Source organism: Mirounga leonina, unplaced genomic scaffold, assembly GCF_011800145.1.
Source record: "Mirounga leonina isolate KUSES-001 unplaced genomic scaffold, KU_Mleo_1.0 Mir_376, whole genome shotgun sequence".
Taxonomy (NCBI): domain Eukaryota; kingdom Metazoa; phylum Chordata; class Mammalia; order Carnivora; family Phocidae; genus Mirounga; species Mirounga leonina.
Genome location: NW_023270718.1, coordinates 11,539,427 through 11,564,586, shown reverse-complemented (window position 1 = coordinate 11,564,586; position 25,160 = coordinate 11,539,427). Strand labels below are relative to the sequence as shown.

Below are 25,160 nucleotides of genomic sequence, written 5' to 3'. Positions count from 1 at the left end.
TATCCACCTTCTACTTTTGTGGTTAGAATTTGTATCCTTTTCACTGTAATAAACCCTCAGCCTGTTCTGAGTTCTAGGAGTCCTAATGAGTCACTGAGCCTGAAGGTGGTCTCGGGGACTCCCTTGCAGTCCTTTTGTATTCAGTATCTCACTGGTTCACGCACTCATTCCCTCTCAATTTTGGCCCTGCCATGTGCCAGGGGATGGGTCTAGAGAGGCACAAGAGACAGGTGTATGCTAAGGGGCTCTGGGTCCAGAGTGGGCTCTGAACGAGGACGTGGACAATGACAGCACAATGTTCATACTGCCATGGGGGACAAGAGGGGAAGACAGGCTGCTTCTGATTCAGCCAGTGAGGAGGTGCCCTGGAGCTGATGCTGAGGACAGGAGACCAACACAGGGATGACTGGAAATGAACCTGGAAGGATGGGCTATGCTGGGTGAGTGCAGGGGCTACAAGGCCAGACCACATCCTGATGGCCACAGAGAACCCCTGAGTGAAGCTGTGCGGGAAAGTGAAAGGCTCACACCTGTGGCGGAACAAAGGCGTGGCTCCACTAGGCACGTAACCAACATCTAGACTGAGCAATGGCTTCCCAGCTCCTACTTTTTGCCTTTGCCTAGGTCAGCCAGATGGCTCAATCCGCTTCTTCAGGCATGACCCAATCATCCCACCCTCTCCCAGTCTCAAGAGAACATTAAACTCTAGAGCTGCCTCCTTACAGTGAATACCCCTTGCACATGCTGAAAGGGATGGAGGGACTGTTGCAACCCTGTCTCCATCTGCTAACTCTAGTATTTTTATCTTGAAAAGTGAGTGGCTTCTAGCTGGGGGCCTCAGGCAAGTGGTTTAACCTCTCAAAATCTCAGCTCCTTGGGACACCTGGGTGGCTCAGTCGGTTAAGCGTCTGACTCTTGGTTTCAGCTCAGGTCATGGTCTCAGGGTTGTAAGATCGGGCCCTGCGTCAGGCTCCATGCTCAGCGCAGAGTCTGCTTGGATTCTCTCTCTTCTACCCCTTCCCCCCTCAAATAAGTAGGCCTTAAAAAAAAAAGTCAGCTCCTTGTCTATGAAGTGGGGATAAAAATATCTGCATCCCGGGGGTGCTGAGAGGATGAAACAGAACAATGTGTAGAAGTGCTTACAAAGTGCTAAGGTCTTACATGAATGTCACTGGCTGAACTGATTTTAATGAATCCTCATGCTGAGGTTGATGAATGACACATAAAGTCTTTTTAAAGACTGGGACTGGGGCGCCTGGGTGGCTCAAATGGTTAAGCGTCTGCCTTCGGCTCAGGTCATGATCCTGGGGTCCTGGGATTGAGCCCCGCATCGGGCTCCCTGCTCGGCAGGGAGCCTGCTTCGCCCTCTCCCACTCCCCCTGCTTGTGCTCTCTCTCGCAAATAAATAAAATAAAATAAAAGACAGTGGCTTTGTGACACACCACAGTTCAGCATTATTAACCTTACTTTCTGGCAGAGGAACAAAACAAAACCATAAGGCTTGAGTTAATACAAGGCACAAACAACTGAGAAGACATCTTTTTTTATTTTTTGAAGATTTATTTACCCATTTTAGGGCGCCTGGGTGGCTCAGTTGGTTAAGCAACTGCCTTCGGCTCAGGTCATGATCCCGGAGTCCTGGGATCAAGTCCCACATCGGGCTCCCGGCTCAGCAGGGAGCCTGCTTCTCCCTCTGACCCTATCCCCTCTCATGCTGTTTCTCTCTCTCTCTCAAATAAATAAATAAAATCTTTAAAAAAAAAGATTTATTTACCCATTTTAGAGAGAGTGCACGAGCAGGGGGTGGGGGCAGAGGGAGAGAGAGAGAGGGAAGCAGACTCCCTGCTTCAGGGCTCATTCGCAGAACCCTGAGATCACGACCTGCGCCAAAACAAAGAACTGGACGCTCAACAGACTGAGCTACCCAGGTGCCCCCAAAAAAGCATCTTTTCACGTTTTTGGTTTTTTTTAAATTTCATTTTTGCCTCAGCAAAAACTGAAATGAGCTCTGTTCAGGCCTGCCGAGAAGACCGTCCACACCTGTGGATCTCTCCTACCACCTGTGGATGTCTGCGGGAACCTGCATGATGGAAAATGGGAGGGGCTGTTGCTCCCCTTGAAGGCTCACTCTGGCTTTCTCACCCAACCGGGTGACCCTGCAGAGAGAAGCGTATGATGGGTAAGGGGGCTGCTCTGCACTGGCCCCGAGTTCCTGACACTCACAGGCCCTCCGCCGGATGAAGAACACCACGCCAAGGACAGGCAGGCGTCTGCCATGCTTGGCACACCCCCAGTTCACTGACGGATGAGAACCAAACAGCCGCCGAGGGTTTTCTGCTACTCACTGCACTCACGGTGTCCCCTGGGAATGAATTTTCCGGTGCTGGACCAGAGATCTGCTCTGGCTAAAGTTCTTCTCACACGTGTGACACTCAGAGGGCTTCCGTGCAGCGTGAACCCTCTGATGCAGAATGAGGGCTGCAGCCTCGCGGAAGGTCTTCCGGCACAGGCTGCAAATGAAGGGCCTGGCGCCCGCATGGACACGCTGGTGCTGCACGAGGTGTGTGCCACGGCTGAAGGCTTTGCTGCACACGTTGCACACGTAGGGCCGCTCCCCCGTGTGCACCCGGTAATGCTCAGTGAGGTGCGACACCTGGGTGTAAGCCTTGCCGCACTCGTTGCACTGGTAAGGCTTCTCCCCAGTGTGTGTCCTGCGGTGGAGGGTGAGGGAGGAGCTCTGCACGAAGGCCCTTCCACAGTCGCCACACACAAAGGGCTTCTCCCCCGCGTGGATCCTCTCGTGCTGGGTGAGGAACTTGCTCTGGCTGAAGGTCTTCCCGCATTCTCCACACGCGTAGGGCCGCTCGCCCGTGTGCACCCGCTGGTGCAGGACGAGGGCTGAGGAATCGCCGAAGGGTTTCCTGCACTCACCGCACATGAATGGCTTCTCGCCGCTGTGGATCTTGAGGTGCTGGCTCAGGTAGGAGCCCTGGCTGAAGGTCTTCCCGCATTCCCCACACGCGTAGGGCCGCTCGCCCGTGTGCACCCGCTGGTGCTTGGCCAGGGAGGAGCTCTGGCTGAAGGCACGGCCACAGTGCCCGCACGCGTACGGCTTCTCACCCGTGTGTGTCCTCAGGTGCTTGCTGAGGGAGGAGCTCTGGCTGAAGGCCTTCCCACATTGCCGGCACGCGTACGGCTTCTCTCCTGTGTGGCAGCGTTCGTGCTCGGCCAGCGATGAGCTGAGGCTGAACGCCTTGCAGCACGTGCGGCACTCAAACGGCCTCTCCCCCGTGTGGCTTCTGTGGTGGACCAGGAGGGCTGAGGAGTCGGCAAAGGCTCTGCCACACTCACCACAGGCGAACGGCTTCTCCCCAGTGTGGACCCGCTGGTGCTGCACGAGGTGCGTGCTCTGGCTGAAGGTCTTCCCGCAGTCTCCGCACGCGTAGGGCCGCTCGCCCGTGTGCACCCGCTGGTGTCTGGCCAGGGAGGAGCGCTCTCGGAAGTGCTTGCTGCAGTGGCTGCACACATAGGGCCTCTCGCCTGTGTGGATGCGCTGGTGCTTAACCAGGGACGAGTTCTTGCTGAAGGCCCGTCCACACTCCTGGCACGTGTGCGGCTTCCCACCCGTGTGGGCTCTCTGGTGTTGAACGAGATGTGTGCTCTGTCCAGAGGCCTTCCCACACTCCTCGCATGGGTAGGGCTTCCGTTTATCAGGAATCTGTTGACAGCCCACAAGGCATGTGTTCTTGCCAAAGGCATCTCCCCACCCACCACACACCAATGTGTCCCCCGCAATGGGAGCTCCTTGAGGGTGACTAAGGTCTGGAAGAGAGCTGAGGGCTTCCATACACAGTCTCTCTTCTTGGCAGGGGTGCCCCTGATCTAGGACTGAAATGAAGGTGAGGCCCTTTTTGCCAACGTGGCTTGTGGGAGCTTGAGCCCTTGGAGGATTGCACTGATGCTCAGTGAAGAATGGGTGCCAGGAGAAAGTTCCTGCAAAGCTCCACTCTGGGCTCTTCTTCCCCTGGCTGAGTGTCACTGCTTGGCATTGTCTCTCTGCCACCTGGCCTTCATGTTCTGTGACTTCTTTCTGGATGGTGTGCCAGAAATCCTGCCCTGAGAGTCCCACTGTCATCTGCCCCTGAGACAGAGCACCCTTCTCTAGAGGCAGCCATGCAGCTCGGGGCTCAGGCTCTGAGACTGAAAAATAAGCAAAGAAACATGCTAAAGCCCTAACCTGAATGTGCACTGCCAATCTGAGGGGGATGGACAGAACCTCAGCAGTCAGACTGGACAACACAGACCTGCGGCTTTCAGTGGGAGTCCTGCAGCTGAGGACAGAAGAGTGAATGGACCAGGGTCCAGAAGACCACTGCAGGCTTGGTGATTCCCTACGACTTATGGGACTCGAGGGGTGCCTGGGTGGCTCAGTGGTTAAGCGTCTGCCTTCGGCTCAGGTCATGATCCCAGGGTCCTGGGATCGAGCCCCACATTGGGCTCCCTGCTCGGCGGGAAACCTGCTTCTCCCTCTCCCACTCCCCCTGCTTGTGTTCCCTCTCTTGCTGTGTCTCTCTGTCAAATAAGTAAAATCTTAAAAAAAAAAAAAGGACTCAACAAAGAGTCATACTCATGGCTATGACTGATTAGAGCAAAAGGACACCAGGCAAAATCAGCAAAGGGAAAAGGCGCAGGGGGCAGAGTCCTCTCCCAGTGGAGCCACACAGCATGCACCAAACCCCTCCAGAGCTGGATTCTGACACATGAAGTGCAGTCTACAGTTTGTTAGAGACTCAGTGACCAGGGTTTTACTGGGGGCTGGCCACGTATGCACCCACTGTGTAGCATGTACCAAAATTCCAGACTCCCAGAAGAAAAGTAGGCATTCAGTATAATCCACATTGTTTGTACAAATGGTTTAGGTGCAGTGAGCCGGTCTTAATCATTTAAGGAATGGTGGGAATCCTCCCACATTGGCTAAAGGCCAACCCTGCACCAGGCTTTCCAAGAATGGCGGCCACACGCCTGCTGTCAAGCCTCTTCTGCACAGTGGGGAAGGAAAGTGGTAGAATGGAACACAGAAAGGCATGGGCCAAGGCCACCGAGAGCCACCCCACCTGTCAGCTGCCACTAGGGTTGTTTTACAACCACGCCCTTACCGCGACAGGGCCTGGTCAACAGAATGGAAAACAGATACTCACACAAAAACCTGCTCATGAGTGTTCATAGAGCACTATTCCCAGAGGGTAGAAGCCAGACACAAAAAGACCACAGACAGTATGCCTGTATCCATATGAAAAATAAATGAATACATTTATATAAACTACATTTACATGAAAGGTCAGAACAGGCAAATCATAGAGACAGAAGGCAGACTGGTGGCTGTCGGGTCTAGGGAAGTGACCACTGGAGGACTGTTGGGTTTGTTTTCAGGCTCCTGTACCTACCAGCTCTTTTCTGTTGGATGTATATTGCACCGCCTTGCCCCAGGAGGAGAAATAAGCTGATCTGAAGCATGGTGACTATAATTACAATACTGTATTGCACACCTCAAATTTCCTACAGGAGTTGATTGTAAGCATTCTCACCACAGAAAAAATATTGCAACTACGTGAGCTGATGGATAGATAAATTAGCTTGATAGTGGTGATCATTTCATAATGTATATGTGTATCAAAACACCATGTTGTACACTTTAAATACATACAATTTTTATCTGTCAATTATACCTCAAGAAAAGCTGGGGGGAGGACGATTAATTTTATAAAACACCTGATCCGACAGACCCTTACTTCACTCACCTGGACCTCTTGGGACATCTCTCTTCACAGTCCAGGGGTCTTCCCACTGCTCCAGCTTGGAGATCACATCTGGTTTGCAATCGGGAAGTCCTGCCCATAGTTAGAAAGGAGGAGGAAAATGCTGACACTGTGGCCACAGGCAGCCACGCTCCAACAGGCCCAACAGTGCAGTATGTGTGCCCCAGGCACGGGAGAGGTCTCTCTCTGGTGACGTGGGGTGGGGTGTCCACTCTGCACAGAGGGGACCCAACTGGGGGACACAGGTCAGAGCAAGGACATACCTGGGTGTGGGTTACTGGTGACAAGGCAGGGGATAAATATGCACATGTATGTGTGAGCACACATGGAAACACACACACACGGGACATGGATGAAGAGGTGACAGGAAGGTCTCACCCAGGGACACCAAGTTGCTGTAGTTCCTCAGCATCACGTCACGGTAGAGGATCCTCTGTGTGGGGCCCAGCAGCCCCCATTCCTCCTGTGTGAAGTCTACAGCCACGTCCTGAAATGTCACAGGCTTCTGAAACATCCCACATGCGCTGGCTCAGCCATGGGCCCTCTCTGAGCAGGGCCAGCCCCATGGGGAACAGCAGGATGTGAATGTTCTGGGAAACACCCTATTGTCATGGGGGGAAGGGTGTGGCTCACACTGTGAGTGGCATTATCATCACCTTGACATGGGTACTGCAGTCCCACCTGAATAATTGTGTCTTCTCCAAATTCCTGTTAAAGCTTTACCCCTCAGTGTGAAGGTATTTAGAAGTGGGGCCTTTGGGGGGATTAGGTTTAGATGAGGTCATGAGGATGGGGCCCCAGATGGGACTAGTACCCTCATAAGAAGGAGAGACCAGGGGCGCCTGGGTGGCTCAGTTGGTTAAGCGACTGCCTTCAGCTCAGGTCATGATCCTGGAGTCCCGGGATCGAGTCCCGCATCGGGCTCCCTGCTCGGCGGGGAGCCTGCTTCTCCCTCTGACCCTCCCCCCTCTCATGTGCTCTCTCATTCTCTCTCTCTCAAATAAATAAATAAAATCTTTAAAAAAAAAAAAAGAAAAGAAAAAAAAGAAGGAGAGACCAGGGGACACCCAGGTGGCTCATTGGTTAGGCCTCTGCCTTCGGCTCAGGTCGTGATCCCAGGATCCTGGGATTGAGTCCCGCATCGGGCTCCTTGCTCAGTCGGGAGCCTGCTTCTCCCTCTGTCTGCTGCTTCCCCTGCTTATGTGTTCTCGCTCTCTCTGACAAATAAAAATAAATAAAATCTTAAAAAAAAAAAGAAGAGGGAGAAACCAAAGCACGTGTGCTCTCGTCTCCTTGCCCAGTGTGTGAGGACACAGAGAGAAGGCAGTTTGTCGGCAAGCCAGGAAGAGGGCTCTCACCAGAACCCAGCCCTGCTGGCACCCTTGTCTTGGGACTTCCAGTCTCCAAAACTGTGAGGAATAAATTTGTTGATTAAGCCACAGTTCATGTATTTTGCTACAGGAGCCTGAGCAGATTAAGACACAATGATTCCTCATCACTTCCCAAAGCACTCAGCTTTATGGCCCCCAGAGACAGCCGGATGGCCCGTCAGCCCCCCACAAAGCCATCTGTCACACCTGCGTGGTCCGCCTCCCCTTTAGGGCTGGGCAGGGGAGGCTTGGAGGATGTGATGGCATGCAACACCAGCCACATGTGCTCTGGGACCAGTAAGTGTCCCCAACATGGAGTTTTTGCCCCACAGCAGCACCCCAAGGCTGTGGCAACAATCCCTCTGCCTGTGTGTGGCTGTCTCCTTGGGGACCCCATGAAGAAAGGGCCTGTCAGCAGGCACCAACAATTTCAGAGTAACTACTTACCATTAACACCCAAAGCCCCCAACCACCTTTCTAAATGCTGCTCAGTACCACCATTCACTCATATGCTCTGCTCTGTCCTTTTCCTGGATATTGGCTGATAAACAGGGTGACCATAAAGAGCCTGTGTCCCAGATCGGTCAGGCATGGGATCTCCTCCAAGGTGCCCTAGACCGACAGGGTCACTAAGCCCCACCCTTGAGTGAAGAGAGAAGGAAGAAGAGGAAGAGGAAGAAGAGTGGCCAGGGCAGAGGAAGGGGCCCTGCCCCAGGACTCACGCTCCTTAGGGGCTGTGGCTCCATTCCAGTGGCGAGGGGTAGAAGCATCACAGAAGCAAGAACAGAAAGGAGTATGCCTGCTGAGACTGCTGGCATTTTTGGAAACTCACGTGGAAGGCATCTGCTGGGAATGCAGTATCTTGGGCCTTGGGCTTGTCTTCCTTGATGCTCCCCTGAGAAGGAAGAGCTGGGGGAGGGGAGGGGATGTGAGGGAGGCCAGATCTGCCCTCAGGCCCCAGAGACCCAAGCCCCAAAGTCCCCTCACCTCACATCCCTCCCCTTGCCAGCCACTAGACTCTTTCCCAGGGGCCCTGACCCTCCCAGTCCAAACCCTCCCAGAGGTGTTTCCTCCTGCACTGCTCACCCTGGGTCTGCTCTCTCCTGCTTATCCTCCAGGGCTTGGCAGAACCACAGCCCTCAACATTTACTATGTGCCAGTCATGATGCTTGATCTCATTCTGTCCCTATGAGGGATAGTTAGGACCAACACTACCGGACCCATTTTACAGGAAGGAAACTGAGGCATCAAGGGGTAAGATGCTTGCCTGAGTTGAGCTTTTGCATGGAAGCACTCCCACTCTTGTCCCCACCCCTGACCAGCCAAGATAGTGAGTCCTGCGGAGAAGGCTGTGTCCACATAGACAGATGGGGTGACCCACACCCTCCAGAATTAGTCTGGGGATGTGACAGCCCACCTGGACTCTCGTAAAGGGGTCTACACAGCCACCATGGATCCAGGGTGACCCAGAGGATGACAAATACTTGGAGTAGGAAATCCTGGACCCACAGGTCCACTGTGTGCCACTAACTGGCCATATCATTGCTCTAGGCCTATTTCTTCCTGGGTACAGAAAGGACAGGCTCCTGGGAGAACAGATGGCATTATGTCTTAGAAAGTCTTTGTAAAATGAAACCTAACACAGGAACACCTCATGGTGTCCTTGCTGCAGCCACCTTTACATCCTCCATCCCGTCCTGGCTCCCACGCTGGGCAGGGGGTCACTGAGCCCAGGGATCCACGAAAAGCAGCCCTATGATTTGATACTTGGAGGCTGGGCCTCAGACCCCTGCCTCTAAAACAGGGAACTATCCATGAGCCGAGGCCGAGTCCCCGAGGGCAGCTGCAGCTGCCTGTGTTGCAACTCAGTGCCAACCCCAGGGCACAAACTTCTCAAGGACTTGCTGTGCAATTCTGGCCAAGTTCCCTAACACAAGGAAAAAGAGGTACTATCATCACTCTGTTATACAGGTAGGGAGAGGGGGCCAGAGAGAGGTTAAATCAAAGATAGGAAGCATGTGATGGGTTGGGATCTGAACCCACACAGTCAGACTTGAGTCTGTGCTTTCAAAAATATGTATTTTTAATAGAGGTATGAGTGCTCAGTTCAATGAGCTTTGACCAATGCACACACCTACACAGCCACTGTCCAGATCAAGCTCTAGAACTTTCTGTGAGGATGGAAATGTTCTGGAGCTGTGCTGTCCAATTCATCAGCCATCAGCTCCATGTGGCTCCCGAACAGTAGAAACACAGTGGTGTGACTGAGAAACCGGATGTGTAATTTGAAGTTTAACTGATTCACATTCTAATACCTCCACGTGGCTCTTAGCTACCTTTCGGACACCTCAGCACTAGGACTTTCAGCACCATGGACAGCTCCCGACAGGCACCCCTGACAGGCAAGGCTCTCCCTGGCCCCGGTGTGACTGCTGCTGAGATTCTGAAAGCACACAAGTTGTGCCTATTCTTGAACTTCATACAAAGTAAATTATATGCTGTGTAACAGTCTCTGCCCCATGCTATCAGGTTTACGGACATCACTGGCAGCAGGACGGTTTGGGGACAAAGTGAGATACCAGGTAGGCAAGTGCTCTGAGGGAAAAGCAATAGTCTCAGCTGTCCTGAATTCAGATCCTAGGATACTCCCAGGAGTGAAGGGCTGATGTGGGGCTTTTTGCCCCTCCCCACAGGGGCAAGAGTGGCAAGCTGATCCCTGGGGCCCTGATGTACCAAGTGCCCATACCTTCTTCCCAGTGTCATTCCTAGGGTCAAACAGTGAACGTGAGGGAGTCTGTCAGACCTAGGATCAAATCCACCTTACCACTCTGCTGAGTGACCTTGGGTTGCTCAATTCACCTAAGGCCTGGGTTTTCTATCTGTAAAACTGGGTAACAGTACCTTTTGCAGAAGGGTGTCTGTTCACTCATTCATTTAACAGATACTCCATGGACTGTGCACCACATCATGAAACTCATAGTCTATGATAAATGGGAACAAGTATACAGTCTTCGAATGTGGTTAAGTGCTAAAAAACATAATGTAGATGTGTGTGGCACCTGTTTTGAATAAGGTGGCCAGGGAGGGCCTCTGAGGTAATATCTAAGCTTAAATGCTATTCAGTGGCCAGCGGGGCTGGGCAAAGGGAGAGCTGTAGGGTGAGGCCTGAAAACAGGCAGAAATCAGGTCATGCTGGGCCCAGAAGGCATGGGAAGAAGTGTGGATTTGGTCACATCAGGGGTCAGCAAACTCAGCCCCACTGCCTATTTCTGTACAGACTGAGCTAAGAAGAGTTTCTCCATTTTTAAGTGGTTGGGAGGGAAAAATCATCAGGAGATTAATGTTACATGAAATTCAGATTTCAGCGTTGGATAAAGTTCTGGATTTCATTGGGGAAAAAAAACATGTGGGTATGTGTTCTCTCTCTTGTTAGGTAAGCACCTACCTGACATCTTTGGTTTTGCCTCTTGGCCTACAAAGCTGAAAACATTTGCTACCTGGTGCTTTACAGGGAGAGTCTGCCAACCCCGCTGTGACAACCAGGGCAGGGATGGAAGGTTTCAGGGAGAGGTAGCCTCACCATTCAGGGTTTAAAGACCCCTCCAGTGCAGTGTGGATAGCAACGGTGGGAGGACGGGGAAGCAGGAGACCTGTGAGGAGGCGGTAGTCTGGACTAGGCTGAGGATGGCAGGGCACCAGAGCGACGGCAGCAGGAGCAGGGCCTGTTCTGAGGAAAATGTGGTTTCTGAAAATGTCCAGCCCTGTGACCACCACCCTGACATGTGCCTCACCTGGCTCCTCAGGCTCCACTGCCTGCCACTCTGCTCTGTCTTTGGGCTGTTTGACCTCAGCAGCTACAGGATAGGGGGCATGTGGTCTCAGTCCCAGACAGAGATCCCGGGTTGTGGGTGAGTCTTGCAGGGAAGGATTCCAGTTCCCAGAGCCACTGCCTCCTCCCATCTACTCCCATACAGCGGTCAGGCTCCTGGCTTTCACTTCGGGGCTCAGGGCTGGGATTCTGGAAAATGAAATACTGCTGGATGAGCAAAGGCAACAGGGAGCAGGTGTGGTCATACACATGAGCTTCCCTGGGACAGACCCAACTACCTCCTTCCTCCAAACTGAAAACACATGTCCACCCAAAAACCTGTACATGAGTGTTCACAGTAGCACTATCTGGGTAAACACACCGTGGTATATCCACACGATGGCTTACTATTCAGCTATAAAAATGAGTGAAGTACTGATACATGGCACACATGGGCTTTCAAAACATTATGCTCAGTGAAAGAAGCCAGACACAAAAAAGCCACCTATTGTATGATCCCACCTATATCGCACGTCCAGAACAGAGACAGATTGATCAACGGAAAGTAGATTAATGGTTGCCAGGGGCTGGAGAAAAGGGGAATGGGAGTGATGGCTAAAGGGTAGAGGCCCTAGGTACACACCTGCGGTCACACCTACAGACACAAAGGGGGTGTCACACACACAAAACATCCCTTCCCCACAAACATGCATGGTGACACACCTGACCGCTCGCACGCACCCGAGGTCTCATCTGCACACGCAAATGGTGTCAAAATGCAATACCCTCCTTCCTTTGGACACGCACCGTGGTAACACATCCAGCCAAATGCACATACCGAGGTCACACCTGCACACAGAGGCCCTGCCACACACACCTGCTGTCTCATCTGCACACACAAGTGGTGTCTCGCCAGCAAGACACCCTCTCCCTCCGAAACGCACACGTGGTGACACACTCAGCCACACGCACACGCCTGAGGTTACCCCCGCACACCCAAACGCTGACGCACCGGGTCCCCACGCACACGCAGGTGGTAGCTCACCTGCAAAACACCCCTCCTCTCTGACACGCACACGCGCAGTGCCACATTCTGCCACACTCAGCGTCTCCTTCACGTCCTCCGGCACGCGCAAGCGCCCACGGTCCCTCCTTTCTCCCCGCCCCCCACCCCCGGGTCCGCGCTGCCCTCCGGGCCCCACCCGGCCACTCGGTCACTACCACCGCACGCACACACGGGCCTCGTCGTCCCTCACACTCACATAAGCCCTCAGGCCGGAACGGCGGACTCACCACCACGCCGACCCCCCACAGGGCCGGGCGGCGGCGCCGCCAGCGGCCGAAGTGCGCACACTCGCCACAGGCACTTCCGGGCCGCGTTTCCGCCGCGGCCCGAACGCGGAGTTCGGGACTCTATCTCCCAGAGGGCCCTGTCCGCGGCGTGCCCGGAACCGGCCGGGCGCAGGACGCATGGTCTTCTGGGAAATGAAGTCCACAGGGCGACGGCGCGGGAAGGCGTCGTGGGAACTTGGTTGCTCTGCGCCGCTGGCGTGCGGGACCAGACGGAGGTCGACTCGCGTAGGCTACCTGAACATACGGCGTACTTTTTTCTTTGCGCACACACGTACGTCCATACGTGTCTCGATAGTCTGGGGACTTTTCTCCCCTGAGCCCCGTTTTCCCGTAACGTTTCAGCAGATGTCCTCTAAGAACCAGTACCTTCTCCCGCCTACCCAAGAAACGACGTTGAAACCCACGATTACCTACTCCGTAGTCTATATGCTAATTTCTCCCACTGACGTCGGACGTACCTTGTTTTCATCTTTTACTCAAGCCCAGATAAAAAAACCACGCACCGCACTCTGCTGACTCCTGACGTGCAGGCTGGCCTCTGCTCTTTAGTCAGTTGATCACAAGGGAATTTTTTTTTTTTTTAAGATTTTATTTATTTATTTGCCAGAGAGACAGAGACAGAGAGCATGAGAGGGAAGAGGGCAGAGGGAGAAGCAGACTCCCCGCCGAGCAGGGAGCCCGACGCGGGACTCGATCCCGGGACTCCAGGATCATGACCTGAGCCGAAGGCAGTCGCTTAACCAGCTGAGCCACCCAGGCGCCCGATCACAAGGGAAATTTTAAAAAAATCCTCTCAACCACTTACCTTCGACCAGCATTGTGCAAAGCAACTTTCTAGAGATGAGGGGGATGTTCTATTTGTAACTAGTGAGCAGTTGAAATGTGGTTGATGTGACTGAGGAACTCAATTTTTATTTTAATTTTGGGTGAATTTAAAATTACATTTAAATAGCTACATGTGGTTAGTGACTACCAACGTTGGACAACTTAGAACATCTGGAAGATGTTCACCTTGCATCTCCTTACAAGAGACCTATAGGAGACTTCCTCAGACTGGATGGAGATTTCTTCCCAGTTACCTTTTGCACAAACGACTTGAGTATCTCTGAAGACGTACAAGGAGATACTGAAAATGGGCAACTTGGCTCATTCATGTATGGGCTCTCATAATTTGGGCTGGATACAGGGAATTTAATAAAATAACTTGAAAATTTATGTGCTACTAAAATGTATGTGCTAGTTTATAGCTTGCGGGAAAATTCATGGAGTCAAAGCTATTTTACACTTAACTGGTTCCATTAACTCAATGCTCAGATATGTGTGCACTGAGTTGGTTTGTAGCTTAGTGTGCCTAAGAATTTAGTGTGTGTAGGTGCAACAGAAAATGAAGCCAATGATCAAACTTACTTTAATTTGCAACAGTTGAGATTTTTAATTTATTTTATGAACTGGTAATACTTTTACATGTTTCAAAATTCTAAAAATATCAAAAGATATAGAGTGAAAATTATTCCTCATCCCTCTCCCCCCAGTTCTCCTCCCCAATAGCACCTAGTATGCCTGGTTACTTTGTACCCTTAGGAGTGTGTGTGTGTATAAGCCAATGTTTTTTTACACAAATAGAAACATACTTTACACACTGTTTTACACCTCTTCATTTAACAATGTATCTTGGAGCTCTTTCCCATATTATTACATAAAGACAGTCCCCATTTTTAAAGCTGTGTAGTTCTCCATTCCAGTGTAAATCTCTAGCCGAGTTCCCCATGGTGGACACTGAGGTTGTTTACAAATTTTTACTTCTGAAAGCAATACCATAGTGAGACCATGTACAAACAGTCTACAACATACAAATAAATCTGCTGGATTCACTCCCAGCAACACGTTTACTGAGACAAAGAGTTGTGTGTTTCTAATCTTAGATAGCAACTAATAAATCGTCCTTCACAGAGGCCGTATCAATTTATACTCCCCTTGAAAATGTGTAGGAAACCTTCCCCCCTACCACCACCCTTTTGGATAAAAGTCAAGGCTGATAAAATGCTAGGTGGTCACACTGCTACAATCCTCCTGAAAGGTAATTTAAAAAGCTACATGAAATGGTCAGAGGAAGATGCTCAAAGTATAGTAAGAAGCATGTGTTACAAGAGAACTAGAAAGAATTCCAATTTTCTAAACACAATACTATATATTTGTGTGTGTGTATAAGATCTAGTGTACACTATATGTATACATATATATTTTTAAGAAAAAATTACAGGAAAATTAACAAAATCTTAATGGTAGTGACCATCTCTGAATAGATGTATGAAGAATTAAATTTTACTTTTGTGCATTTTCCACATTTGCAGTAAAGAATTTACATTACTTTTATAAACCGATAAAACCATGTATTCTGTGGTTAATAGTAACCTCTCCTGAGGAGTTTATCTGACTGTTTCAGAATATCTATAAGGAAATGAGTAGGAATATTATGCCTACAAAACATGACCTGAAATGAGAAATAGAAAATTTGTAAAGATCTCTGTTGTCCGGAGAGGAAGGCAAGTGACGAGCTTGTTCCCAGCTTACCCACTGAGGCCACTGTAACCTCAGCCCACCCAGCAAATACTGAGACTGTGGAAACAAGACCCTTCCGAAGCTGCCATTTTGGGGGCTGAGGAGGAGGGAAAGGGGCACTGTAAGCCTGGCTTCTAGAGCTGTCTAGAACCATGAAGTTACTGGGTGTCCCCTCCCCAGAGGGCACTGATAGGTGGAACACTCCCAAATCTGCACCCCACAGAGCAGGCAGGAGGAATGGTCGAAAGTGGGGCTTATCCATGTTTTACAATGTCCATGATAAAATGCTAAAATTTAGATTACTCAGAAAAATAAGTAGATTCTCTTCCTTTTCTCACACCAATTAGGAATGCTGCAAAATGGTCAAAAAAATTACTAGGAAACATTTGTGTATAAAACAGTTAATGATACCATTTGTTACAATCAAAGCTACAGGATTGTTAGTATAGCCCTCATCAATTTCGAATCTTTCTGGAAAAAATTGGTTGTAGTGCTGGGTATGGTTTCTCTACCCTGGCATATTTGTGGCTAGATAATTCTTTGTTGAGGGGGCTGTCTTGGGCATTACAGGATGCTTAGCAGCAACCTCTACCCATTAGCTGCCAAGTGGCACCCCCCTGTTCTGCCCGTTATGACAACCAAAAATGTCTCTAAACATCACAAATGTCTCCTGGAGGACAAATCTACCCCAACTGAGAACCTCCGGCTTAAGCAACACTAACCACTTCAAGGCAATGGCTTTCAGTAGAAGCTGTGACACTCCCAGGGAATGTAGTAGAATTTCATGGGGGCTTTCTTGTCATTTGATCTGGACATGAATGTGGCTGACATGTGGGTGGGGGCCAAGTGTGGTCTAATGACTGTGAAGTGCAGAACAGGCCCCTGTGGACCATGTATGTGTGTATGTGTGAAACAACCAGTTTGTAATGTATGAACTGAGAGCCTAAGTCAACTTCACATATAAACACAAATTAACTCCTGCATGCTTAGAATTTTATACAGAATTTTCCAGAAGTGCAGCGGTCTTCTGTTTTGTTCAAAACTTTTGCAAGAGTTAGTCACCACTTGAGAAAATCACATCTCATACAGGAACGCCCCTCACAATATTTCCATGGCCAACACTATTTCCCATATACCAGATGAGAACAGCCAATGCCCCAGGTGTCCAGGCATACTGGCTCACACAGTCACATGGAGAGATACCACACCCACTTAGTATACACATTACTTTACCATAAATTACTTTTGTTTTAATTATGCTTTACAAAAAGGGGCCATATGTTGATTTTTTTACAGTACACACGTGTGTAGGTTACATTACCTGTAAATTCATTTTGGAGTAACAGAAGGAATAGCACAAAACACCTGTGGTTAAAGGGGGGCACTGAGCTTGACAGATTTGAGAACCATCAATCTCAGGTATTTGGAAAGCACCGTTTCCTTACGAAATCAGAGGTCACCTTAGGCATTTCTACCCCCAGCCCCCCTTTCCATGAATGCACTATGTGGACTTACCACATTTTTGTACCTGTGGTTCAAAAGTCATCTGTAGTTTCTCTCCTATGAGGATTCTCTTATGTCGAATAACACGGAAGCACCCATGGAAGACTCTTCAACCCCAATAACGTGAACTGGGTTTTTCTCCTGCATGATTTCATGGATGTCAAACAGGGCAAGCGCCCGGCTCGCAGGCTGTCCTGCCTTTGTCCCGCCCCCAGGGTTCTCACTTGAGTGTGGGTGCTGACGGCGGCCAAGGTGTGAGCTCCGGCCAAAGGACTGCTCAAGCCGTCGCCGGTTCCGTCCCTGGGGCTCCTCTCTGGTGTGAGTTACCTGGTGTCGGATGAGGTGTGAGCTCTGAATAAAACATTTCCCACAATGATTACACTTAAAAGGCCTGTCGCTCCGGTGAGCTCTCTCCTCCGGATTCAAAGGTGGGTCACGGCCGAGGGCTTCTGTCCATTCATGCTTTGTTAGAGCTGGTGTCTGCTCAAAGATTAGCCTCTGGCGGCACTCGTAGGGCTTCTCCCCAGCATGCTTTCGCTGATGCTGGGCCAGAGAGGAGCTGTGCCTGAAGCCCTTCCCACAGTGGTTGCACTCATAGGGCCTCTCCTCTGTGTGCGTCCTCAGGTGCAGGAACAGGCAAGTGGTCCGTGAGAACGATTTCCCACACACGCTACACGTGTACGGCTTCTCTCCAGTGTGTGTCCGCTTGTGCCGACCCAGGGATGAATTCTGGTTGAAGGCCCGCCCACAGTCCTGACATTCATAGGGTTTCTCTCCGGTGTGAATTCTCCGATGGACTGTAAGGTGTGTGCTATGGCAGAAAGACTTCCCACACTCGGCACATTTATAGGGCTTGTCTCCTGTGTGGATTCGCTCATGCTGAACCAGGGAGGAGTTCTGGCTGAAGGCTTTCCCACATTCTTTGCACATATAAGGTCTTTCTCCCGTGTGAATCCTCTTATGCACTGTGAGATGCGCGTTGTGGTTAAACGACTTCCCACAGTCTGTACATTTGTAGGGCTTATCCTGTACCTGGCTTCGTGTGAGTTCCATAATTGGAATGGCCTGACTAGAAGTTGTGCTACAGTCACTGCTGTCACATGGCTCCTTTCCTGAGGAGCCTGTCCGCTGACTGACTAAGCTTGAGTTACATTCTGAGTTTATAACCTGTGAGTCGTAACCACAGAGATAGTCTCTCTTAGAAATCTCCGGGAATGGATTTAGGTTTGAGCTCAGGACACCATTTTCCCCAAGTCTGAGACTTTCATAGCTTTTATCTTGAATTGGTGCTTCCTCGAGGCTAAATTCCAACTGCCTCAAATTATTCTGTTCCTTCTCAGGCAACTTCACCTGGCCCTCACATTCCCAGTCTTCCCCTAGTATGGTGGGACAGGGAGCATCCCTCAGGAAGCCTTCCCTTTCAGTGACACGGGATGTCTCCACCTCAGGAAGGCCATGCTCCTTGGGTGGCGCTTGGGTTTCAGGTCCAGGCTCCCGGCCTAAAAGAATACCAAAGAGCTCTGAGGGAGTTGGTGGAAAAAACACAGAGAGGGTGACAGGCCCTCCCTTCCAGCCTCCCTAGTGGCTGGGGAAGGTAGGTGGATGTGACCCAGTCCCGACCAAGGAGACCTCAATGGATGAAATCTGGAGTTCTGATAAAAGGGGACAATGTGGGCGCCTGGGTGGCTCAGCTGGTTGGGCGACTGCCTTCGGCTCAGGTCATGATCCTGGAGTCCCAGGATCAAGTCCCGCATCGGGCTCCCTGCTCAGCAGGGAGTCTGCTTCTCCCTCTGACTCTCCCCGCTCTCATGTGCTCTCTCTCTCTCATTCTCTTTCTCAAATAAATAAATAAAATCTTTAAAAAAAAAAAAAGGGGTCAATGTGACTGGCACTATTCTTCCTACTTCCCTCTCCCTCTGCCTGAAGCACTGATGTGATGGCCAGAGCTGCTGCATCCATGCCGTAACCCAAGGAAAAGCCAGAAGAATCAGAACCATCAGCCCTGGCATCACCGGAATGCTGAACCAGAGGTAGCAGTGGCTGCTTTGTGGGGAAAAAAAAAGCTTCTTTTTTTGAGCTGCTCTAGCCCAGTTTTCAGATATTTACAGAGGGAACACAATCCTTTTTGCTAAGAGAAGAGATGGATGTGGAGAACAGGTTTACAGAATCTGGACATGAAAGAATAAAATGGAGAAGATGGAGGGCAAGTTCACGCATTAGAAATGATCCTGTGGAGGGGCACCTGCCTGGCTCAGTCTGTAGAGCATGCAACTCTTGATCTCAAGGTTGTGAGTTCAAGCCCTACGTTGGGGTTAGAGATTACTTAAAAATAACATCTTAGGGGTGCCTGGGTGGCTCCGTTGGTTAAGCAGCTGCCTTCGGCTCAGGTCATGATCCCAGGGTCCTGGGATCGAGCCCCGCATCGGGCTCCCTGCTCAGTGGGGAGCCTGCTTCTCCCTCTCCCACTCCCTCTGCCTGCCGCTCCCCCTGCTTGTGTTCCCTCTCTCTCTCTCTGTCAAATAAATAAATAAAATCTTAAAAAAAAAAATAACATCTTAAAGAAAAATAAAGAAAAAGAAATGATTCTGTGGAAAGGGCATGCTCAGACGGTTGTTGAGAGAGAATGTGAGAGGGAGGAAGGGGTGGGATTCTGACCACTGGAGAAGAGGCAGATGGGGAGCATGGATGAGGAAAACAGGGAGTACAGGAGCAGTGCGCAGACGTTCTGTGCAGAAAAGAGCTAACAGGGCAGGCCTGAGGCTGCCATCCTTAGAAAGGGCAGCTTTTGAGGTTGGCCCTGGGAATCTGGATTTCAGGAGAGTTCCCACCACCCTAACTGATAAGAGTAGTTCACTGTGCCCAAACTGTGCCAACAATATGGTTTATGGTGAACACCTGCTTTCTCCTGGGAGTCTAGAATCTTGGTCCATGTCAGGCACAGGGTGCCTATGGCCAGCCGCCAATGAAACCCCCTGGCATTGAGCCTCTAACAAGCTTCCCTGGTAGCTAAGATTTCTCACGTGTTGTCACAACTCATGGCTGGAGAAACTAAGCATGTCCCATGTACTCTGCTGGGAGAGACCTCTGGAGTCTTGACTGGCTTCTGGACTTCACCCCGTCAGCATTTTCTTCTTGCTGACTCTCCTCTATATTCTTTCACTGGATCTCTGGGTGGTCTTGGGGACCCTGACACACCACTCTTTACAAGCAGCACATCTGCAGTCACCTGTTGGGCTGCTCCCATTAGGCAGCATCTCACCTGGACAGTAGCCCTGGCCAATTCCTCTCTCTGCTGCCCATAGCTCAGCCCCTTGCTCCAGCTGGGAGATGACTTCAGGTTTTGGAAGCTCAGGCCCTGGAAAAAGGGAAAGACACAGGATGTGTCGATCTGCTACAGAGAGAAAGAACCAGCTCAGGATCCAGCCCTAGACTCCTGATAGGGCACGAGGATATCTCACAATAAGGTGAAAACTTTGCATTGGGACAGAAAAGGGCAGAAACCCCCCCCTGCCCATTTGTTCCACAGGGAATGAGAATGCAAGATCTCTAATCCCCAGCCTAAGGTCAAGTCCTCATACCAAAGGCCCTATGACCTATAACCCATGAAGAGTAAGTCACGGCAGGAATCTGATCATCAGCTGGGGAAGCAGGCCTTACCCACAGAGAGCAGATGCCCAAAGGTCTCCAACATCACGTCACGATACAGGGTTCTCTGGGCAGGGCCCAGCTGCCCCCACTCTTCCTGGGTGAAGTCCACCGCCACATCCCGGAAGGTCACCGGCTCCTGAAACATCACACACACTCTTGAACAGCTCAACTGTCTCCACCAGTGCTCCCAGGAAGAGGAGGAGGAATGGGGATGCAGAGGACAGGCAGGCCAGTGTCCTGAGAGAGTGCATGTTCTGAGTAATGCGAGTCAGGTCTCACTGGGGGCATGTGAAAGTATCCAAGCAAGATCAAAGCTAACCACAGCTGATCTACAATTGATCTCAGACAGGTGCAGAGACTGCTGACTTGCAGATGGGTGGAATAAAGAAATGGCTACTGGTTTAAGCCACTAAGTTTTGGGATAGTTTGTTACCCAGTAACATCTAACTGACACGCTAAATAATCCTGATTCATTCAAACCAAGGCTCATTATCCTCCCTGAAAAGAGTCAGAAACTCACCTACCTTTAGAGACCAGGCAGGCTCATCAGTGACTGAAATGGGCTACTGTAAGAGCCTACAAGGGTACGTAATCTGTGAGAGGTGACACTGAAGGTGATGGGTAACATGTGCCCTGTTTGAAGGGGCAGCTGGGACTCAGAACCAATTGATCATGGGGAAATGCAGAGCTCATATGGTCAGAATTGCCAATCTGTAGTGAGTAGCTGGAAATTTGGTCAAATTTTTAAATGAACACTTTAAATTTTTGTAAGTTGATGCAATGTATTTAAAACATATCTCACAAATCAAACCCTTCTGTGGGCTGGGTGTGGCCGCAGTCAAAAGCTAGATATTTCTGGATCCGAGTTTTGACTCTGCCACTTCCTCCTCAAGACGTATATACGCAGGTACCCACTTCTACTTCCTTGTTTCCACGTCTACAAAGAATCACTCCTTGGGGGCTGTGATGGGGAATAAGCAGCTGTAAAACACTTTCTACAGGACAACACGCAAAAGAATAAAGTCGGTCCCCTACCTCACAGCATATAAAAAGTTAATTCAAAATGGATAAAAGACAAAATATAAGAGCTAGGACTATTAAACTCTTAGAAGAAAACACAGTGATAAATCTTCACAATCTTGGTTGGCAAAGGATTTTTAGATATGACAGCAAAAGCACAAGCAACGAAATAAAAAATAAATAAGTTGGGACTTCATCAAAATTAAAAACTTTTGTGTTCCAAAGGACACTATCAAGAAAGTGAAAAAGGGGCGCCTAGGTGGCTCAGATGGTTGGGCGTCTGCCTTCGGCTCAGGTCATGATCCCAGGGTTCTGGGATCGAGTCCCGCATCGGGCTCCCTGCTAGGCGGGGAGCCTGCTTCTCTCCCTCTGCCTCTGCCTCTCTCTCTCTCTCTGACTTTCATGAATAAATAAAAAAAATTAAAAAAAAAAAGTGAAAAGACATCCACATACTGGGAGATAACAATAGCAAATCACACATCTGGTAAATGACTTGTATCCAGATAAGACACCTCCTACAACTCAATAATAGCAACAACCCAATTAAAATGGGCAAAGGATCTAAATAGGTATTTCTTCAAAGAAAATATAAAATATACAAATACTGAATAAACACATGAAGAGATGCTCAGCATCATTAGCCACCAGGGAAATGCAAATCAAAATCACTTACTGAATACCTCAATTATAAAAGGGTATTTTCTTTTAAGAAAAACAAAAGTATATTTTAAAATATTAAAGAAATTATAGTATAGGTAGCATATGGCTGACAAAAATTGTGCAGGGCGCATGAAGAACCCTTTGGTTAGGAACAGAGGTCTCTGTTCCTGTCCCCATGTCATCACCTCCCAGTCAGAAGGTCCTCAAACCCTGATACATGCTCCCTGTGCCTCCTGCCTCCCCCACTCTGCCCCCTCAACCATCACCCACTCTGCATGGGTTGTCAGTGACAGCCCAGGCACCAGGTCCACTGAGTACTGATCTGTCCAGGCCGTAAGACCTCTCAGTAGCAGCACATGAATCCTTCATGTCTCGTCCTGAAATTCTAGCAGGAGCCCATTCCTTGTCCTTCTAAGGGGAGAGTGGAGGGAGACTTAACTATCGAAGACAAAAGGCAATGTGACCACTAAAGCAAGATGCCATGCTGCCGGCCTTGACAAAGGGCCATTGCCATTAGCCAAGGAACACCAGGTCTACAGCTGTAATAGTTAGAAAAGACAAGAAAACCGATTCTCCCCTAGATCCTCCACAGGAAGGGTGGCTCTGCCCACATCTTGATTTCAGCCCAGTGAAAATGACTTCAGACTTCTTACCCCCAGAACTTTAAGAATAAATGTGCATTGCTTTAAGCCACCGAATCTGTGGTGCTCTGTTCTAGCAGCCACAGGAAGCTTACACTGGACCTCAAAACCCTCTACTTCCTTGCCTTGTGTGGTGGCCAGCCTCCAAGACATCTCCCAATGATCCTCAGCCCTTGTGTAGTCGTATAGTCCCCTCCTATTCTGTGCATGTTTGACCGGTGTAACCAACAGGATATTGTGCAAATGACAGTGTGTAAATTCTGATCCCAGAGCACAAAAGGCATTGGGGCTTCTACCTTGCCCTCTCCTGGATCACTCACTCTTCGGGAAGCCAGATGCCAAGTTGTGAGGACAGCCACGCAGCTCCACAGAGAGGCCCACATGGGAAGAACTATTAAGTGCCATGTGAGAGAGCCATGTTGGAGATGGATCCTCTAGCCCCAGTCAAGTCCCAGATGACAACAGTCCAGACTGACATCTTAATCATAACCTCATGCGCCCAGGCCAGAACCACCAGCTAAATCATTTGAGGATTTCTATCATCAAAAACTGAAGTAATATTTATTGTTGTTTTGGAACACTAAGTTTTGGGTTATTTGTTACACAACAACAGATAACTAATACACTTTCTCTTACTGCTAACAAAGACTCTCTCCTCTGAACCTTCTTCTCAACTAGGTCTTGCCCTCTGGACTTCTGTGTCCATTTTGCATCACCCAGACTCATAAAGAGTTGGTTTAGCCAGAATCCCCACCCACCATATCTGATCACTCTCCATATCTTTTCAAAGTCCTCATCCCCCACGATCCTCCAAATAATATCTGATCACTTGGCCTGCTTCGACAAGAATCCTGTTAGAGTGGTGCCTGGGTGGCTCAGTCGTTAAGCATCTGCCTTCAGCTCGGGTCATGATCCCGGTCTCCTTGCTCTGTGGGAGGCCTGCTTCTTCCTCTCCCACTCCCCCTGCTTGTGTTCCCTCTCTCACTGTGTCTCTCTCTGTCAAATAAATAAAATCTTAAAAAAAAAAAAAAAAAAAAGAATCCTGTTAGGTCATGGGGGCATGGGGGGCTCAGTCAGTTACGCATCTTACTCTTGGTTTCAGCTCAGGTCATGATCTCAGGGTCATGAGATCAAGCCCTACATGGGGCTCCGTGCTCAGCGTGGAGTCTGCTGGAGATTCTCTCCCCAACCCCTGCCCCGCTCATGGGCTTCTAAATTAAGTAAAATCTTAAAAATAATAGTAACAGTAACAATAATAATAATAATAAAGGATCCTGTTAGGTCAGTTTAGCAAGAATTACACCCACCCCCGACCCCAGGTATAAATTCCCACCTTTACGTGTTGCATTTGGAATCGAGTCCAGTTCCATACTGAAGTCTCTTTCCCCCACTCCAAAAGTTTCTGAATAAAATCTCTTCTGACTGCTTTAATTACTATCCAGCTGTTTTACTTTGACAATGCTCATTCCCGGCCACACCCCGACCACAGCCAAAGCAAAAGAAGGGGTGGTTGCACCATTGATGCGCATCTGAAAACATGCGGGTCTAGGGTTACCAATAGTCTCATCTGGCATGCTAAATACGAAATAACGCAAATCCTTGTAAACAACAGCAGAAGACAGTAAGTGCTGAATTTCAACGATGTGGCGCTTCAGGAATTACGAAGTATTTTTGGTTTCTGCCACGTGGAGACAGCACTTGCTGGAGAACACAGGCGGCGGCCCCTTTGCCTAGAAATGCTGGAGCTTTCAATCAGGCACCCTCCCGATGACCCGCAAGCACGGACCGCCCAGTGCTGCGGTGCCCCCACGGCCCCCGCGGGGAATGCGGGCGGGGGGCCCGGCAGTCGCTCCCGCCCACGAATGCGGTGCGCGGTGACCTGTCCTTACCCCCAGAGGCTGGGCCCGGGGCCTCGCGGAGCAGGGCTCTCGGTGGGTGTTCCATGGATTAGATCATCTCTACTCGGTTAGCACGGGCCATCTCGGCGCGCCACTGACCCCGTCACACAGCAGCTGGCCTCCGGGGCGCGGGAAGGCCGTCCGCCGACCGCGCCAGCCCCGTCCTGGGGCACGCGCCGAAGCCCAGTCCCAGAACGGGAGGAGGAGTACCCGCGCACACGCGCACGCGGGGCCAGACGGCCGGGTCCGAGCCCCGGCTCCGCCCTTACCGCTCGGGCCAGTGAGCGCCGCCGACCTGCGCCTCAGTGGCCTCCTGCGTCAAGAGCGATAAGGCCCGGGCCCCGCTCACCGTGCGCTGCGGGAGACGCTCGGCCCGCTGCCGTCGTTGTTATGATTACTATTACTGTTACCTGAAGCCACTCCGCTGGCAGCCCCGTGGTCATCGCCAGCGCCGTCGCTTCCTCTTCGGGGTTCATCCAGGACCGACAGGTCGAGGAGAGGAGCCCGAAGCGGCCGTAAAGCCGACAGCAGCCCCGGCCTCAGGGACCGCTCCACTCGCCGCCCGCCGGACAATGGCGGCCGCACTGCGGACGCTGCGACTACAACTCCCAGAAGACAGTGCGGCGCGCCGCAGCGCCCGGCCAATGGAAACCTTTGCTCGTCGAGCCTCCCGCCAATGGGAGCCTTTTGGCTTCAGGTCAACGGGACCGTCCGGCCGTTGGGCCTCCGGGCACTGGGGGCGCTCCTGCCACACACCCGGCGACGAGGTGCTGGGCGGGCGGCGGCGGGAGGCTGCGGGTGCCGACTCTGGGCGACCGGGCGTCTCCGTGCCCGGTGCGCGGGGGGCGGGGGGCGCACGGGCTGCGAAGGACCCCGGGTCATGG

General features: G+C 50.7%; 2 protein-coding genes across 19 annotated transcripts; both read right to left on the bottom strand.

Moving 5' to 3' along the window:
• Positions 1-1,912: 1,912 nt before the first annotated feature.
• On the bottom strand, positions 1,913-12,367 carry LOC117997775 (zinc finger protein 883-like). Of its 15 annotated transcripts, none has more exons than XM_034986121.1 (6): positions 12,288-12,367; positions 9,523-10,908; positions 8,019-8,095; positions 6,195-6,321; positions 5,799-5,888; positions 1,913-4,200 (listed from the first exon to the last, which is right to left on the bottom strand). In XM_034986121.1, the coding sequence occupies exons 2-6, from the start codon at positions 9,725-9,727 to the stop codon at positions 2,351-2,353; spliced, it is 2,349 nt and encodes a 782-aa protein (XP_034842012.1). In that variant the 5' UTR covers positions 9,728-10,908; positions 12,288-12,367; the 3' UTR covers positions 1,913-2,350. The 15 variants fall into 15 exon arrangements, with proteins under 15 accessions (XP_034842012.1, XP_034842016.1, XP_034842010.1 ...); XM_034986125.1 differs by lacking the exon at positions 9,523-10,908 and adding an exon at positions 10,978-11,204 and having other exon boundaries at positions 12,257-12,344; XM_034986119.1 differs by having other exon boundaries at positions 12,257-12,344.
• Positions 12,368-13,754: 1,387 nt separating this feature from the next.
• On the bottom strand, positions 13,755-24,851 carry ZNF8 (zinc finger protein 8). 4 transcript variants are annotated; one of them, XM_034986216.1, is made up of 4 exons: positions 24,687-24,851; positions 20,067-20,241; positions 19,669-19,764; positions 13,755-17,908 (listed from the first exon to the last, which is right to left on the bottom strand). In XM_034986216.1, the coding sequence occupies exons 1-4, from the start codon at positions 24,750-24,752 to the stop codon at positions 16,467-16,469; spliced, it is 1,779 nt and encodes a 592-aa protein (XP_034842107.1). In that variant the 5' UTR covers positions 24,753-24,851; the 3' UTR covers positions 13,755-16,466. The 4 variants fall into 4 exon arrangements, with proteins under 4 accessions (XP_034842107.1, XP_034842109.1, XP_034842110.1 ...); XM_034986218.1 differs by having other exon boundaries at positions 20,067-20,193; XM_034986219.1 differs by lacking the exon at positions 24,687-24,851 and adding an exon at positions 20,293-21,304.
• Positions 24,852-25,160: the final 309 nt, after the last annotated feature.

Excerpts from the sequence above, each read along its gene's own strand:
- LOC117997775 (XM_034986121.1), bottom strand. The coding sequence starts at position 9,727 with ATGTCCGTAAACCTGATAGCATGGGGCAGAGACTGTTACACAGCATAT. Across the intron at positions 5,889-6,194 it reads CAGCAACTTGGTGTCCCTGG|GACTTCCCGATTGCAAACCA; the intron begins GTGAGACCTTCC and ends AACTATGGGCAG. Across the intron at positions 4,201-5,798 it reads AGATGTCCCAAGAGGTCCAG|TCTCAGAGCCTGAGCCCCGA; the intron begins GTGAGTGAAGTA and ends CTTATTTTTCAG.
- ZNF8 (XM_034986216.1), bottom strand. The coding sequence starts at position 24,752 with ATGAACCCCGAAGAGGAAGCGACGGCGCTGGCGATGACCACGGGGCTG. Across the intron at positions 20,242-24,686 it reads TGCCAGCGGAGTGGCTTCAG|CACTGGTGGAGACAGTTGAG; the intron begins GTAACAGTAATA and ends TCTTCCTGGGAG. Across the intron at positions 19,765-20,066 it reads TGGGCATCTGCTCTCTGTGG|GGCCTGAGCTTCCAAAACCT; the intron begins GTAAGGCCTGCT and ends CCCTTTTTCCAG.